This window comes from Lathyrus oleraceus, chromosome 3, assembly GCF_024323335.1.
Source record: "Lathyrus oleraceus cultivar Zhongwan6 chromosome 3, CAAS_Psat_ZW6_1.0, whole genome shotgun sequence".
In the NCBI taxonomy this organism is placed as follows: Eukaryota; Viridiplantae; Streptophyta; class Magnoliopsida; order Fabales; family Fabaceae; genus Lathyrus; species Lathyrus oleraceus.
The window spans coordinates 335,589,564-335,606,871 of record NC_066581.1 but is presented as its reverse complement, the minus strand read 5'-3'; the positions used below and the strand labels follow the sequence as shown (position 1 = coordinate 335,606,871).

Sequence of the window (17,308 nt, the reverse complement as noted above, 5' to 3'; positions counted from 1 at the left end):
TATTTTATTCGACAAGATCAATGAATAATACTACTATTACATCATAGTACATTTTATTCGTGAAATCAGAATCCCTTTTCTCAATTCTCACAAATTTCCATTCTTCAACGCACATAATCTTCATTTGACCCTTTTCATATTCTCACCAACTCTCTTACCAAACTAAAATTTCCCATTTGTCTTTCTTTCTACCTTTCAGATTTTCATTTTTTTTCCTTCCAATTCACTTTCAAATTTCGTGGTGGTTGTTCAAAGCATTGCCATTTCACCAAACTCACTCACCCTTTCTTCAATCTTCATGAGTTTCTGATCATTATTTATTAATTCTTTTCATCATCACAAATCAATATTCTTCATGGCTGCTCTTACAAACTCATCAATATCTCATGCCTTGTGTTCCTCAACAAGAAAATCTACTCTTTCTTCATGTCATTCATTGACATCATCACCTCATTTGAATTTTGTTAGTTTTAGGAAAACCAAGTTGGGTTTTGAGTCCAAAAAATTGGAATGGGAACGAGGAAGAACTGAAAAGTGGAGAGAATGGTGTGTGAAGTGCACTGCAGAAGGAATAGATGGAGGAATGTTTGTCAGAAGAAAAAGTAGAGAAGAAGATGGTATTGTTGTCGGTAGTAGTATTCCAGAGAGGTACAAGGTTGTGTCCTTGTTGGCATGTGTCATGTGTCTTTGTAATGCTGACCGTGTTGTCATGTCAGTGGCTATTGTTCCTCTTGCTGCCAAACATGGTTGGTCCAGTTCTTTTCTTGGCATTGTTCAGGTACTACATACATAGTACTAATGACTCAAAAACTTCTGATTATGAATATAGGAAATTGAAAATATATAGTCCCGACACTTTAGATTGAATGCGAATTCCTGTATGTATTCAATTGAGACTGATGTGGTCTCAATTGTTCGGATAGCGGAAACCTGATAGCAGGTGGTCAACCGGATCTTAAACTTGATATCATGTTAAGAAATATGATTAGGACTAACTCAACCATACAAAAACCGATTTGTAAAATGAGGATTGTCACCACTTATAAGTACATGTTTTGACAATATATTATCCGGCGTGAGACTCTTGACAGCTTGTGTCTATGTATAGGAGTTTCATTTGAGTGTCCTATGATACTTGACAATTAGTTTTAAAACCAAACCATTTTTGCTTTTGTTTGTTTGTGGTGGATTCACTAGCTAACATATATTTCGTGCATTTATTATCAGTCATCTTTCCTGTGGGGTTACATATTCTCTTCAGTGATTGGTGGAGCTTTGGTAGATAGATATGGAGGAAAAAGAGTACTAGCTTGGGGTGTAATGTTATGGTCTTTCGCAACTCTTCTTACACCTTTAGCAGCAAACCATTCCACATTGGCCTTATTGACAGTTCGCGCTTTCTTTGGACTAGCCGAAGGAGTAGCTCTTCCATCCATGAGCACTCTCTTATCAAGGTGATGCATCTTGAATCTCTCCGTGCGATATCTTGATGTCGCGGCTTTTTTTTATAATTCGAGTGCTGAGCTAATCTTGTAATTTGAATAGGTGGTTTCCGAATACTGAGAGAGCAACGGCATTTGGAATTTCAATGGCTGGATTTCATATTGGTAATGTAATAGGCTTGTTGATAACGCCGATTATGCTTTCAACTATCGGAATTTTCGGCCCATTTATATTATTCTCATCTATTGGTTTACTATGGGCGATGACATGGACGTATCAAGTTACAGATGACCCTTTAGAAAACAATTTCATTAGCAGATCAGAACTCAGATTAATCCAAGCTGGAAAATCTGCTTCGCCGAAAAAGAGTAACAAGTTTCCTCCACTAGGCCTTATTTTATCGAAATTACCATCTTGGGCTATAATACTCGCGAACGCAACTAACAACTGGGTGAGTTCTATTTGCTTTTGAGTGAAGATAAAGACTTTTTTGATGTCATGAATTTAATTTTAAGCATACTGATTTTCACCTTGCTTAATTTGCAGGGCTATTTTGTTCTCCTCTCGTGGATGCCGGTTTATTTCAAAAGCGTAATTACTTTCTTACTTTGCTATGAGCTAGCTTGTTTGTAAAATACACAAGTAGAATTGTATCTTCTGGAAGCTTGGAGCATCCAACACTGAACTACTTTGTTTTTGTAGGTTTATAATGTGAATTTGAAGCACGCCGCATGGTTTAGCGCAGTTCCATGGGCAACAATGGCAATTTCAGGTTACCTAGCTGGTACTGCATCAGATTTCTTAATCAACGCAGGATACCCGACAACATTTGTCCGCAAATTGATGCAGGTAACTCTTTAAGGTCGTGATTTCATTTTGAAGCAATCAATGCTGTTTAGTACAAAATATCGTCAACAGTAGCTTTAGCGGGGCTATGGCACTCTTGCCTAACAGAATTTGGATAAACTGTTATTTTTTTCGATTCACGGATGACAGGATGACAATACTGGAAGCAATTATAGACCAAAATCAAACGGAGTTCGTATTACTTGATAAGACGATTTTCTTATTAATGTTGATTTTAGTAATGTAATATGTATAATTGCAGACAATTGGATTTATTGGACCAGCCGTGGCCTTAATCTGCTTGAATTATGCGAATACGCCGACAATTGCTGCTACACTCTTGACTGCAGCTTTGAGCTTGAGCTCTTTCAGCCAAGCTGGTTTTATGCTTAACATACAAGTAAGTCCATCACAAACAAAAATCTATAAACTTTATATTTATGACATTTCATGAACTTATAGGCTCGCATCTTTTACATTTTTACATGATCAGGATATTGCTCCTCAGTACGCAGGAGTTCTACATGGTAAGAACTTGAGCAAAAGTTAATTAAGTCTTTGTTCTTGCAACATGGTTCTTGTTTTAACAACGATGATGAAACTATTACAGGAATATCGAATTCAGCCGGAACTTTAGCAGCTATTATAAGCACGATTGGAACTGGTTATTTTGTACAATGGCTGGGATCGTTTCAAGCATTCCTAACTATAACGTCGTGTCTCTATGTTGTCACCACCATTTTTTGGAATCTTTTTGCCACAGGAGAGCAAGTTTTGTGACGACTTCTTATAGGAAAATTATTACTCCGTTTTACACATCAGAAACGCTGAAAATTGTGAATTAATTTAATTTTTCATTTTTTCTGTAGAATAAATGAATGGAACAATAAATTATTTCAATGTATCTGCTCTTGTGCCATGTCTGTCACATTACTGTAATAAATTGTTTTAAAATAGCGTGGTGGTTAAGATGTTGTTCCAACTTCCAAGCACCAATCTTCGTACCGAGCACATTGGTACAAGCACTGATCCTGCACGAAACACAGACAAAAGAAACTTGCACAACAAGAAACCACCGGAAATTGACAAACAAGACATCAACTTTCTTGTTTGTGAAGGAGGGATTCAGGAACAACAAAATGGCCTATCGACCTACATCCCGGGTAAAAATATCACAGAAAAACCAATTCATAGAGGCACAATTCAAATGGCCTTGTCTAATGTCTAGTGCAGCCATCATGGGCTATCTGTCATTGAGATTGAACCATCTTGATCTCAGTTCAATTATGGTACCTGCCTATTCAATGAAAAACTTCTCAAATGGATTTCAAACTTGGTTCTAAATTGAGAAAGATCTTAGAATCTGATTTATTTGAACTTCTTGATAAGGACATCATTATCAAGCTGAATATTAAGTGTCCTAATAATGGTGTTTCTTCAGTTGACTTTCGTTTTGAAAAACATCCCAAGTTATGTTTACCGTGTGGCATTCTAGGAAAAAGTTAGGAGCACAACAAAAACCCCAGCAAGCCTAGTCAGGAAATCACACGAGTTAATCCTCTTCGCCTTTGTAGCAGTTGGCTTATGCATCTTTCAGAATAATGATCTAATTAGATTGAGACTCGTGCGATGCACGACTATAAATTAGTTTTTATTTATTTTATATTGAATTTTAGTCATGTAGAAAAATTATTTTTGATAAATATTGTTAAAGATAATGAAGAGATTGATGTAAACTAACTAGTTCATAACATAAGATAAGATAAATTAACTGAATTGTAACTAACTTTTAGGTAGTTATCAAGTAGTTAGATGGATGTTCAAGTTAGTCAGACATTGCTTGTTATATAAATAAGTTTGCAACAATCTTTCTTCTTCTACATTTAGTTTTTCTGCATTTCCATATGCTCAACTTCATTCTTAACATGGTATCATTGATTTATGATCAAGCCTCCACCGCTGCACTCAATTAACTCATCTCATCCACCTTGTCTTCTTCTCATTTTTCAATTCTTTTCGGGTTTTTTTCCTTCCAGTTAACCATGTTTGTTGCAAGCTCTACAAGCAACATCAATGGCAGACCTCCATCAAATACCAACAATAAAGGTTATCAAACCGATACCCTAAATCCTTATCTCATGCACCTCAATGAAAATCCAATGTGGATTATTATTTCTCCTTTGCTTTCGATCAACAACTATCATTCTTGGTCAAGATCCATGACAAAGGCTCTAAGATCCAAGGATAAGCTTCATTTCATTAATGAAAGCTTGCCTCGACCATTGGATGAAGATCACAACTATGTTGCTTGGGATCAGTGCAACACCATGATTATGTCATGGATTCGCAATTATGTTAAATCAAATATCGCTAAAAGTGTGTTATGGATGGATACCGCAACTGAAATTTGAAATGAACCGAGAGATCGTTTTTACCGAGGTGATATATTCAGAATTTCAAATATTCAAGAAGAAATCTACAACTTGAAACAAGGTGATTCATTTGTATCTTCTTACTACACCAAACTTAAGACATTGTGGCAAGAATTGGACAATTTTCGTCCAATTCCTGAATGTTCATGTGACATTACTTGTCAATCTATTATCAAGATCCGTGCTTACAAAGATGGTGGTCGATCAAGTTATCAGATTCCTTAAAGTTTTGAATGATTAATACTCAACTGTGAGATCTCAAATCATGTTGATGGAAACCCTTCCAACCATATGCAGACTTTACTCTCTTCTTGTTCAACAAGAAAGACAAGCTATTTTACCTCTTGATGAATCAAAGGTATTCGAATTTCCTAATCTCAGCCAATCTTAGAATAATGCATTCAAACCCAATGGAATTTCTCGTGGAAGAGGCATTAGAAGTGGCAGATCATTTGGAGGAAGAGGTCGAGGTTCCCGAATATGCACTCATTGTGGCATGACAAACCACACAGTTGATTCTTGCTTCAAAAAGTATGGTTATCCACCACATTGGAAGCAAGATGGTACAATCAATCATTATGCAATTGTCCCTGACAAAATAAATGCATATCAAAATGATTTCAATGGAGATAATGAGCAAGTTCAAGACAATTTGGCATTCACACCTGACCAACATAAAACATTTATGGCCCTTCTTCAAGGAACCTCATCCTCAACATCTTCTCAGACTCACAACATTAACCATTTGACAACTAAAATTGAATATGGCTCAGGTATCATATGCATTATTTCTAATTCTACTAGACCTGAGAATTTTATCCTTGATACTAGTGCAACAGACCATGCTTATCATACAAAAGAGTTCTTTCAATGCATTAAAATGATCAATCCCATAACCATCAAACTACCAAATAGAGCCCTTGTCACTACCAATTATGTTGGCACCATACATTTTGACAAATATCTGTATATCACTAATGTATTATACATGTCTGATTTCTCTTTTAACCTCAGTTTTGATCCTAAGCTAACCAAAAATTTGTAATGCCAATTGATGTTTAATGATAATGATTGTATGATACAAGATACTCACTCCAAGAAGATGATTGGCACAACTAGATTGAATGGTGAATTGTATATCTTAGTATCTCATCCACTTACCTTATATCATACTCCATTTACTCATTCCATAAATACCTTACATGATCAGCCTTTAGACACAACTCATTGTCATACCCCAAAATTTGCCCATTAATATTTCAAGACATTTTTTTTAGGGCACTCCGACTCATTTTTATGACACTGATCTTAAAGGAACGAAGGCCCAGCTCACGAATGACCCAAACTGGCCTGTTCGCTACACGCTCGCCTAGTGATAACATGAAATTATATCATATTTTAGGACTTAATTCAATTAAATTTTATCATTATTTATTTCAGTTCACTTTATGTTGTTAGATATTACGCGGTATTTTCTTCCTATTTGGCTCAGGTGGCTTATTTGGAAGCACAAGTAAAAATGGAGGAAAAGAGGTGCAAAAAGGAGAGAAAAAGAACCAAATGCCAAAGCCCAGCCCAAAGCGCAAGACACAAATGCTGTGCCTGTGACGGACGTCACAGAGGGCGTGACGAGCGTCACGCAAAACAGCCTTGTGACGAACGTCACACATGGTGTGACGAACGTCACACCATCCCCCTACTTTTTGGGCGCAAGTAACGCCTCAGAGACTTGAAGAGACGTTGAGGAGTGTTGGGCCCTATATCCACGCCATGCAATTAGCCACGTTGAAGACCTTTTGGCAGCAGGCAGTTACTTAATGACACCAATATAAATAGCCACTTTGAAAACCTAAAAAGGCCCGGAAGCTTTTCCACATTTTTTCCTTTGCCGTTTTCGCTTTTGCATATTTTCTTTTCCATCAGCTTAGGCATTGTTTTTCCTACGAGTTCTACACTATCTCCCTTGCAATTTCCTATTTCCTTTTTAGCATTTAATTCCTTCTTTTCGCACAATAGTTTCTACAACGGAAACTATTGTGTACCTTTTTACCGGATCTAACCTTACGTTAGGATCTAGTTTATTTCCTTCGTTTTAATTTGTTGTTTAGTTGAAGAATCCAAGAACAAATCCTACCGGCTTGTGGTGGAGTGTTCAGGACTACTGTTTAACTTATTCCGAGTAACCCTCAAGGAAACCCTGAAGGAAAAGCCGGCGGCACCGCTCAATTCGATCCGATCGGCCAATTCAAGGTTGCAATTCAATTGCAAACAGGTTTGCGTTACTATTACTGCCGCTGTTTTTCGCTCTGTTTTGATCTTTGCCCATCTGACCCGTTTTATTATAACCATGCTCTGTTTACCTGATACTATTACTGCTTTGGTGCAACTCTTGATTGCACCCTGATTGGTATTCTAACCCGTTTTGCTGAATTTTGTAAAGGCTCACATATCCCAGGAAAAGAGTGTTGTTTAGGCCTTCCACTTTATTTGTGGGATACCCTTATGAAGATCCACCCTAAATTGCTTAATTAATTTTAATGTATTAATTTTAATGTATTAATTTTAATGTATTAATTTTAATGTATTGATTTTAATGTGGAGATTCATCCTAATCACCTAAGTGACTTTAAAATATGGCCTTTAAATATGTGATCTTGGACCTCTCTTGTGCCTTACGATATTACGGTATTACGGTCATGTCCCGCGAATGTGGGGATACACTTAGCAATGACCCTTCGATAAAATCATCATAAAATAAATCATAGTCCCTCGGATGTTGCCTCCGAAAATACGATTTTGTCCCTCGATGACCCTTCGGTGTAGCCTACGGTTAAATGATGATCGTCCCTTCGAATGCTAAGGTATCCTTACAACGGTTGCCTTCAATGACCTATCGATGACCCTACGATGACCCTTAAACATCCAAAGGGTAAAATTACTTACTTCTCAATAGTAAGGACAGTTTTACCCTCATAAGGATAGGAAACGTTCATAACGACCTTAGGAAGGTATAACTCTCAATTGCTGGATCATAACCTAAAACATTTTCCACCCCTCACACTTCACAAATCCTAGAAAATCACCACTTGGTATACATTCATACTAGAATCATTACCGAGTTATATTTTTCTAAACCATTTTCAAAATCAAATGAGATAAATACTTTGTATACATTCATACGAGAATCATTACAAAGTTAAACTCTCTTTCAAACATTTTTTAAGCAATTCACCGACACTTTTCAGACAAAAATATAAGTGATCCAGTAATTAAGAGCCCATGGATAACCATGGATACAAAGGGTGCTAACACCTTCCCTTTGTATAATGTACCTCCCGAACCCAAAATCTATTGAGGTCTTTCCTGTTCTTTTCCACCTTTCCTTATTGGATAAAAGAAAAGTCGGTGGCGACTCTTGCTATCCGCGACATTGCGATAAAAAGCAAAACACCCTAAAGTCAGTTCACCGTATGACAGAACTGGCGACTCTGCTGGGGAGGACCAAGAGAGGTCACCTTAAAAAAAAATCATTTATGTTTTAAACTGTTCCTTCTTTTAAGGGTATTTTATGCTTGAGTGAAAGATCCTACACCCGGATCTAGTGTACCTTAGGTAAGTAGCAATAGATCATCACGACTATCCGGCGTATACTGGAATGGTTAAAATGATGGCTACGGTTAATGTGACACTTTGGATGTCCTGATGTTCCTCATGTTTACTTGAGGAAAAATTTGGCATTCGCGTGGTGTCATCAAAGCATTAACCAGACCTTTAGAACCCTAATTGACTCATCCTAGCCATTAGAAAGTAGTGAGATAACTGACTTCGGTTCCGACTGGGGTTGGTTGAGACTCGATACTACACTCTTTGAGATTGGACTTTAGGGAAGCTTCGGTCAACCACTTGGTGTTGCACTGAAGTGGACTTAAAGGAAGGTCAATGATTTGAGATCCTTCTAGAACCCGGTTACTATTCTAGGACAGGTTGAACCAACCAAACTTCAGTGGGGAGGGTACTTACCTATGGAACTCATGCAAGCCTTAAAACCTAGGAATGATGGTTGTGTGACTTGCTTGTGCTTGTTATTTATTTAACCTCATAACATCATAACATCTTAACATCATAACATCATAACATCACAACATTGTACTAACCATTTCAAGGACTTAGGGATTTAACTTTGCTCTGTTTTGTATGAAAAAAAAAACAAAAAAAAAACAAAAAAAAAAGTTTCCCTTTCCGGTAGTTTATGCAAAGTTAAATTCCAAAAGGCCTTGAAAACATTTCATGCATTGCATAGCATAACATAGCATAACAGGTACTCTAAAGGGATCAGTGTTCTCACGGTTTTCCTCCAAACAGAAAAATGGACCTCGAACAAACTGTCAAGGATCTCCATGCTCAGAATGCTCAACTCCAGGAGATGATCTTGAACTTATCCAGGGGGCAGGAGGAACTGAAAGCTCTCTTGCTCGAGAAAAAGAAAGACAAGAAAGCTGTGAGTTACATTAACCCGGGAAGAAGGCTTAAAGGACAGGCTGCGGGATTCAAAATCAGAATTCCGAAGGATCAAGAAGAGGAAACAGAGACAGATTCAGAAGATGAGAATGTTGATCCTTTCAACCCTGAGGATGACGATGAAGATTACGAGAATGAACAGTACTCTCCAAAAGATGGCAAGTACAAGTTGCTGGAAGAACGCATGCTAGCTATGGAAGGTCAGAAGGCGCCCGGTCTGGATTTTGAAAGTTTGGGTCTAGTCTCCGATGTGATCATTCCTCGCAAATTCAAGGTCCCCGCTTTCACTCAGTATGATGGGGCATCTTGTCCTCAGATGCATCTGAGAGCTTACGTGAGAAAGATTCAGCCGTATACCACTAATAAGAAGCTCTGGATCCATTTCTTCCAAGAGAGTCTGTCTGGCACACAATTGGAGTGGTATTATCAGCTCGAGAGCTCTGACATCCACACATGGACTGATTTAGCAACTGCTTTCTATAAACAGTACCAGTATAATTCTGAACTAGCGCCTACTCGGCTACAGTTGCAGAATATGACTATGGGATCTAAAGAAAGTTTCAAAGAATATGCTCAAAAGTGGAGAGATTTGGCTGGCAGAGTCAAACCCCCTATGACTGATCGAGAATTAGTGGACATGTTCATGAGCACACTGACTGGCCCATTCTACAGCCATCTATTGAGGAGTTCCTCATTGGGTTTCACTGAACTTATATTAACAGGTGAACATGTTGAAAGTGGCATTCGAAGTGGGAAGATACAGGCGACTATCTTTGATCCTCCGGAGACTCCTAATGGCATCACTGCCCCTCTGCCTAATCATGACGAGACTGTCAATGCTGTGGAAGATACTGATAACGATTATGACTTGGATAGCTGGATTTTCCCAACAATTGGTGACGGACCCAATAATTGGAAGGCTGAAGACACTATCCCGATTTCCTTTAGTCAAGAGTAATTGTTATTGCTATTTTAGTGCTTCAAAGCATTGTGTCTATGCCCGGGGCACAATAGCTAATTTTTCAAGGGTTTTGTCATTTTCATAAGCATATTCATATTCAATAGATCAATGGACTTTTTGCATTCAAATATTGCGCTCTTTATCTTTCCTGTCATTTTTCAAACAAGCTATGTTTTCTGGCACACACTCACGTAACAATTTGCCGATCCATATCCACTCTGGATCCTGTTGGTAATGACTCTACTACTGTTCATTATGACTTTGAAAATCCGATCTACCAAGCCGAGGATGTAAGTGAGGAAGATTGTGAAGTCCCTGGAGAACTTGCCAGACTGGTACTACAAGAAGAAAAGACCACACAGCCGCATGAGGAATCAATTGAAATTGTAAATCTGGGTACTGAAATAGACAAGAAAGAAGTCAGGGGTTTCTTGGGACACTTGAATTACATTGCCCGATTCATTCCACACTTGACTGCTACCTGCAAACCCATCTTCAAATTACTAAAAAAGAAAAATCAAGAGATGGCATGGAATGATGAATAACAAAATCAGGAAACGTCTCCAAGAACCTCCAATTCTGATGCTACCAGTTGAAGGAAGACCTCTAACTATGTATTTGACCGTGTTAGAAAATTCAATAGGGTGTGCTGGGGCAACATGACGAGTCTGGTCGAAAAGAGCATGTCATATACTGCCTTAGCAAAAGGTACCGACTGTGAAACAAGATACTCACAGCTCGAGAAAGCTTGCTGCGCTTTGGTTTGGGCTGCTCGCCGACTAAGACAATATATGTTGAATCATACCACTTTATTGATTTCTAAGATGGATCTTATCAAATATACATTCGAGAAACCTGCTGTCTCCTGAAAGAGTTATCACTGATAATGGTACTAAACTGAACTCTGCATGCAGTTCAAAATAAAACACCATAACTCTTCTCCGTATCGGCCAAAGATGAATGGCGCCGTGGAGGCTGCTAATAAGAATATCAAGAAGATCATACAAAAGATGACAGTAACGTACAAAGACTGGCATGAGATGTTACCGTTTGCTCTTCATGGTTATCGCACTTCAGTACGCACTTCGACAGGGGCAACTCCTTTCTCTTTAGTCTACGGAATGGAAGCCGTCTTACCGGTGGAAGTTCAGATTCCCTCTCTAAGAATCATGAAAGAGACAGGTTTAGACGAGGATGAATGGATTCAAACTCGACTCGATCAGATAAATTTGATTGATGAAAAGAGACTCGCGGCTGTTTGTCATAGGCAGATATATCAGAAGCACATGACCCAGGCATTTAACAAAAAGGTCAAGAGACAGGTGTATCAAATTGGCGACTTGGTGATCAAGCGTATCATTATACGACAAAGTGATCCCAGGGGCAAATGGACTCCCACATACGAAGGGCCATTTGTAGTTAAGAAGGTATTCTCTGGTGGAGCCATGATACTTGCTACGATGGATGGCGAAGACTTCCCACATCCCGTGAACGCAGACATAGTTAAAAAATACTACGCATAAAAGAGACCCGCTAGGTCGACGTACCTAGGCAAAAGTAAAGGCATCCCGGCGAACCAAAAGGGTTCGGGCAAAAATTAGGGATAAACATATAAAGCTGTACACCCGGCAAGTCGAAAACCTGAAAAGGCGGCTTGGGCAAAAAGGGGTATCCTGGTGGATTGAAAACCTGAAAAGGCGGTCCAGGCAAAAATTAGGGATTAAAGCGTATGACCATGTCCCGTTCTCTGTCAGATTCAACCAAGTTCAAGGGACTGAACAAGCCAATCACCTCTATCCGACAGCAGGAGATGAGATGCTTGAAGACATGATGACAGTAGTGGAATTAAAATCAATAGGACTTTTTCTGCATAGCTTTCTCTTTGTTTTCTTGACAATTTCCTCTTACTAGGATTTTTGTCTCCTTGTACACAAATTGCCTGTTTATAGGCCCTCTTTCAAAATCAATACAATTTCATTTCGAAAAATGTTGTTATTTTACTTTTCTGTTTTGTTTGCATAAACGTCCATTGATTTAACTTGAATTGATATATGCATTTGAATATGATCAATGTTTACCAAAAATGCATGCCTAGAATAGTAATAGCAATTACTACACGACTTCAGGATCGAGGAGAAGGTCTAACCATGCTTTCCAATGAATTCGTTGCTAATTCTATTCCCCAACAAGAACCAGCTATTGCCCAGCAGAGGTCGGCATCACCAGACATACTGGTCATCTCTTCTACCCTCAGCCAGGCTCTGTCGAATGTTTCTACCATCAGACAGAAATCAAATACCCCAGCTGAGGAAGGGTCATCAATACGAATATCTCCGACCAGAAGACTGAGATTTATTTCCCCAGTAGAGTCCTCTGGAAGAACGTTTCAGACGCATAGTGCATTCATTACACCATTTCACATCACATACCTACATACAATTTTCATTCCGCATCATATACATTACATCATACAATGCTCTCATTTATTCCAGACACATAATTCACTCATTACATCATTTCACAGCACACGCATACATACAACATTTGCATCTCATGCATCATGACATGGCATGAAGCTAACTTTATTTTTCAGGTTAATCATCCTCCTGACACAGTCAAAACAAAGGTCCATTCAGACGGACATCTTTATCAATTACATTCAAAATTCAACTATAACCCTCAGACACTGCCTAGCATACGGTATATTCCGAGGTGTAGTCTAGCGTACGACTACTTTCTTCTTCAGATACATCTTTCAGATCTGCTCCATGTCAACATCCATTCTGACATACTCCTAACGATGGCATCTATAAGCCCATTCCAAATGTTCATTGCAAATACAACATACACAAATACTATCAGATATAGCCTAGCGTACGGTCCATCCTGATTCATCTCAACACATGATTCCTTCAACTCAGATACGATCTAGCGTACGATCCATTCTGACCTTCAATAACTCAGATACAGTCTAATGTACGACCAAGTTAGACCAGATTCTGCTCAGTGACAGTCTAATGTACGACCAAGTTAGATCGTCAAGTCCTCGGATTCTGCTCAGATACAGTCTAATGTACGACCAAGTTAGACCAGATTCTGCTCAGTGACAGTCTAATGTACGACCAAGTTAGACCGTCAAGTCCTCGGATTCTGCCCAGATACAGTCTAATGTACGACCAAGTTAGACCAGATTCTGCTCAGTGACAGTCTAATGTGCGACCAAGTTAGACCGTCAAGTCCTCGGATTCTGCCCAGATACAGTCTAATGTACGACCAAGTTAGACCAGATTCTTCTCAGTGACAGTCTAATGTACGACCAAGTTAGACCGTCAAGTCCTCGGATTCTGCCCAGATACAGTCTAATGTACGACCAAGTTAGACCAGATGCTGCTCAAATACAGTCTAATGTACGACCAAGTTAGACCAGATGCTGCTCAAATACAGTCTAATGTACGACCAAGTTAGACCAGATGCTGCTCAAATACAGTCTAATGTACGACCAAGTTAGACCAGAAACCGCTCAAAAACAGTCTAATGTACGACCAAGTTAGACCTTCAACCGCTTAGATACGGTTTAATGCACGACCCAGTTAGACCTTCATCTGCTCAGATGCTACCTAGTGTACGGTATATTTCTGAAGTGTAGTCTAGCGTACGACTACCCCCTTTCATCATCAGACACAGCCTAACGGACGACTCATCCTGCAACTCCTATACGGTCTAGCATAAGACCCATTTGGATCTTCAACTCAGATACGATCTAGCATACGATCCGGTCTGATCTCCTATCCCCAGTGAAATCACCCGCTTAATGGAGATTTCGTTCCGCAACTCAGAGACGATCTAGCGTACGATCCATTCTGATTTTTCATCCTCGGCGAAGTCATCCGCCCAATGAACAACTCACTCTGGTATTCGGATGCGATCTAGCGTATGACCCATTCTGATCCCTTATCCCCAGCGGCGTATGACCCATTCTAAATCCCCAGGGAAGTCGACGGCCTAATGAATGACCCACTATACGGTCTAGCGTATGACCCAGTGACACCCGTGACTTCAGATATCTTCTGACGTACGACGCACTCTAAAGCTCTCCTCATCAAACTTCCTAGATGACATCTTTAAGCCCATCTCCATCAAGACTAACTAATTGACAAGTGCAAATTTTTGGGGCGTTCTAAGTGTTCAATAATCTTCCACCTCCAGACCACGAATGGCGTACATGCCATTCTGACTCTCTCGGTTCAAGAATATTGAACAGGGGCAGCTGTCATACCCCAAAATTTGCCCATTAATATTTCAAGACATTTTTTTTAGGGCACTCCGACTCATTTTTATGACACTGATCTTAAAGGAACGAAGGCCCAGCTCACGAATGACCCAAACTGGCCTGTTCGCTACACGCTCGCCTAGTGATAACATGAAATTATATCATATTTTAGGACTTAATTCAATTAAATTTTATCATTATTTATTTCAGTTCACTTTATGTTGTTAGATATTACGCGGTATTTTCTTCCTATTTGGCTCAGGTGGCTTATTTGGAAGCACAAGTAAAAATGGAGGAAAAGAGGTGCAAAAAGGAGAGAAAAAGAACCAAATGCCAAAGCCCAGCCCAAAGCGCAAGACACAAATGCTGTTCCTGTGACGGACGTCACAGAGGGCGTGACGAGCGTCACGCAAAACAGCCTTGTGACGAACGTCACACATGGTGTGACGAACGTCACACCATCCCCCTACTTTTTGGGCGCAAGTAACGCCTCAGAGACTTGAAGAGACGTTGAGGAGTGTTGGGCCCTATATCCACGCCATGCAATTAGCCACGTTGAAGACCTTTTGGCAGCAGGCAGTTACTTAATGACACCAATATAAATAGCCACTTTGAAAACCTAAAAAGGCCCGGAAGCTTTTCCACATTTTTTCCTTTGCCGTTTTCGCTTTTGCATATTTTCTTTTCCATCAGCTTAGGCATTGTTTTTCCTACGAGTTCTACACTATCTCCCTTGCAATTTCCTATTTCCTTTTTAGCATTTAATTCCTTCTTTTCGCACAATAGTTTCTACAACGGAAACTATTGTGTACCTTTTTACCGGATCTAACCTTACGTTAGGATCTAGTTTATTTCCTTCGTTTTAATTTGTTGTTTAGTTGAAGAATCCAAGAACAAATCCTACCGGCTTGTGGTGGAGTGTTCAGGACTACTGTTTAACTTATTCCGAGTAACCCTCAAGGAAACCCTGAAGGAAAAGCCGGCGGCACCGCTCAATTCGATCCGATCGGCCAATTCAAGGTTGCAATTCAATTGCAAACAGGTTTGCGTTACTATTACTGCCGCTGTTTTTCGCTCTGTTTTGATCTTTGCCCATCTGACCCGTTTTATTATAACCATGCTCTGTTTACCTGATACTATTACTGCTTTGGTGCAACTCTTGATTGCACCCTGATTGGTATTCTAACCCGTTTTGCTGAATTTTGTAAAGGCTCACATATCCCAGGAAAAGAGTGCTGTTTAGGCCTTCCACTTTATTTGTGGGATACCCTTATGAAGATCCACCCTAAATTGCTTAATTAATTTTAATGTATTAATTTTAATGTATTAATTTTAATGTATTAATTTTAATGTATTGATTTTAATGTGGAGATTCATCCTAATCACCTAAGTGACTTTAAAATATGGCCTTTAAATATGTGATCTTGGACCTCTCTTGTGCCTTACGATATTACGGTATTACGGTCATGTCCCGCGAATGTGGGGATACACTTAGCAATGACCCTTCGATTAAATCATCATAAAATAAATCATAGTCCCTCGGATGTTGCCTCCGAAAATACGATTTTGTCCCTCGATGACCCTTCGGTGTAGCCTACGGTTAAATGATGATCGTCCCTTCGAATGCTAAGGTATCCTTACAACGGTTGCCTTCAATGACCTATCGATGACCCTACGATGACCCTTAAACATCCAAAGGGTAAAATTACTTACTTCTCAATAGTAAGGACAGTTTTACCCTCATAAGGATAGGAAACGTTCATAACGACCTTAGGAAGGTATAACTCTCAATTGCTGGATCATAACCTAAAACATTTTCCACCCCTCACACTTCACAAATCCTAGAAAATCACCACTTGGTATACATTCATACTAGAATCATTACCGAGTTATATTTTTCTAAACCATTTTCAAAATCAAATGAGATAAATACTTTGTATACATTCATACGAGAATCATTACAAAGTTAAACTCTCTTTCAAACATTTTTTAAGCAATTCACCGACACTTTTCAGACAAAAATATAAGTGATCCAGTAATTAAGAGCCCATGGATAACCATGGATACAAAGGGTGCTAACACCTTCCCTTTGTATAATGTACCTCCCGAACCCAAAATCTATTGAGGTCTTTCCTGTTCTTTTCCACCTTTCCTTATTGGATAAAAGAAAAGTCGGTGGCGACTCTTGCTATCCGCGACATTGCGATAAAAAGCAAAACACCCTAAAGTCAGTTCACCGTATGACACTCATAATTGTAATCTTTGACATTTAAGACCTGACTATCCCTTTAATACCAAATTAATTCAATTACATAAATGCTTTCCTTTTATCAACTCCGTCTTATATCCTATTCCATGTGATGTATGTTTCTATGCTAAACAAAAGATACTCACATTTTCTCACAGTCATCATGTTTATAATGTTGTTTTTGACTTGGTGTATATGGATATTTGGGGCCCATTATTCACACCATTTATGATGGGATATAAATATTTTCTTACTATTCTGGATGATAAAAGTAGATTCACTTGGTTATTTCTCATGAGATTAAAATCAAAAGCATCATCCATCATTAAATCTTTTGTATCAATGATCAAAACTTAGTTTAACATAACCATTAAATGCATTAAATCTGATAATGGTTATCGGACTTTTACCAAAAATTGGGCATAATCCATCAAACATCTTGTGTTGGGACTCCTCAACAAAATGACATTGTTGAAAGGAAGCACCAACATATTTTAGGTATCACTCAGACCATCTTGTTTCAATCTACATTACCTCATATTTTTTGGGATTACGTTGTTAGTCATGTAGTTCACATCATTAATAGACTG

General features: G+C 38.9%; 1 protein-coding gene across 1 annotated transcript; it reads left to right on the top strand.

The window, feature by feature from the left end:
• LOC127127504 (probable anion transporter 3, chloroplastic) lies at nt 1–3,258 on the top strand. Its single transcript, XM_051056702.1, has 8 exons — nt 1–778; nt 1,228–1,454; nt 1,546–1,894; nt 1,990–2,034; nt 2,146–2,292; nt 2,552–2,689; nt 2,783–2,816; nt 2,900–3,258. Exons 1-8 carry the CDS (start codon nt 356–358, stop codon nt 3,067–3,069), a joined length of 1,533 nt encoding a protein of 510 aa, XP_050912659.1. The 5' UTR covers nt 1–355; the 3' UTR covers nt 3,070–3,258.
• Nucleotides 3,259–17,308: the final 14,050 nt, after the last annotated feature.

Coding starts and splice junctions, on each gene's coding strand:
- LOC127127504 (XM_051056702.1), top strand. CDS start 356: ATGGCTGCTCTTACAAACTCATCAATATCTCATGCCTTGTGTTCCTCA. Junction 2,293..2,551: donor TTGTCCGCAAATTGATGCAG/GTAACTCTTTAA, acceptor GTATAATTGCAG/ACAATTGGATTTATTGGACC. Junction 2,817..2,899: donor GTACGCAGGAGTTCTACATG/GTAAGAACTTGA, acceptor AAACTATTACAG/GAATATCGAATTCAGCCGGA.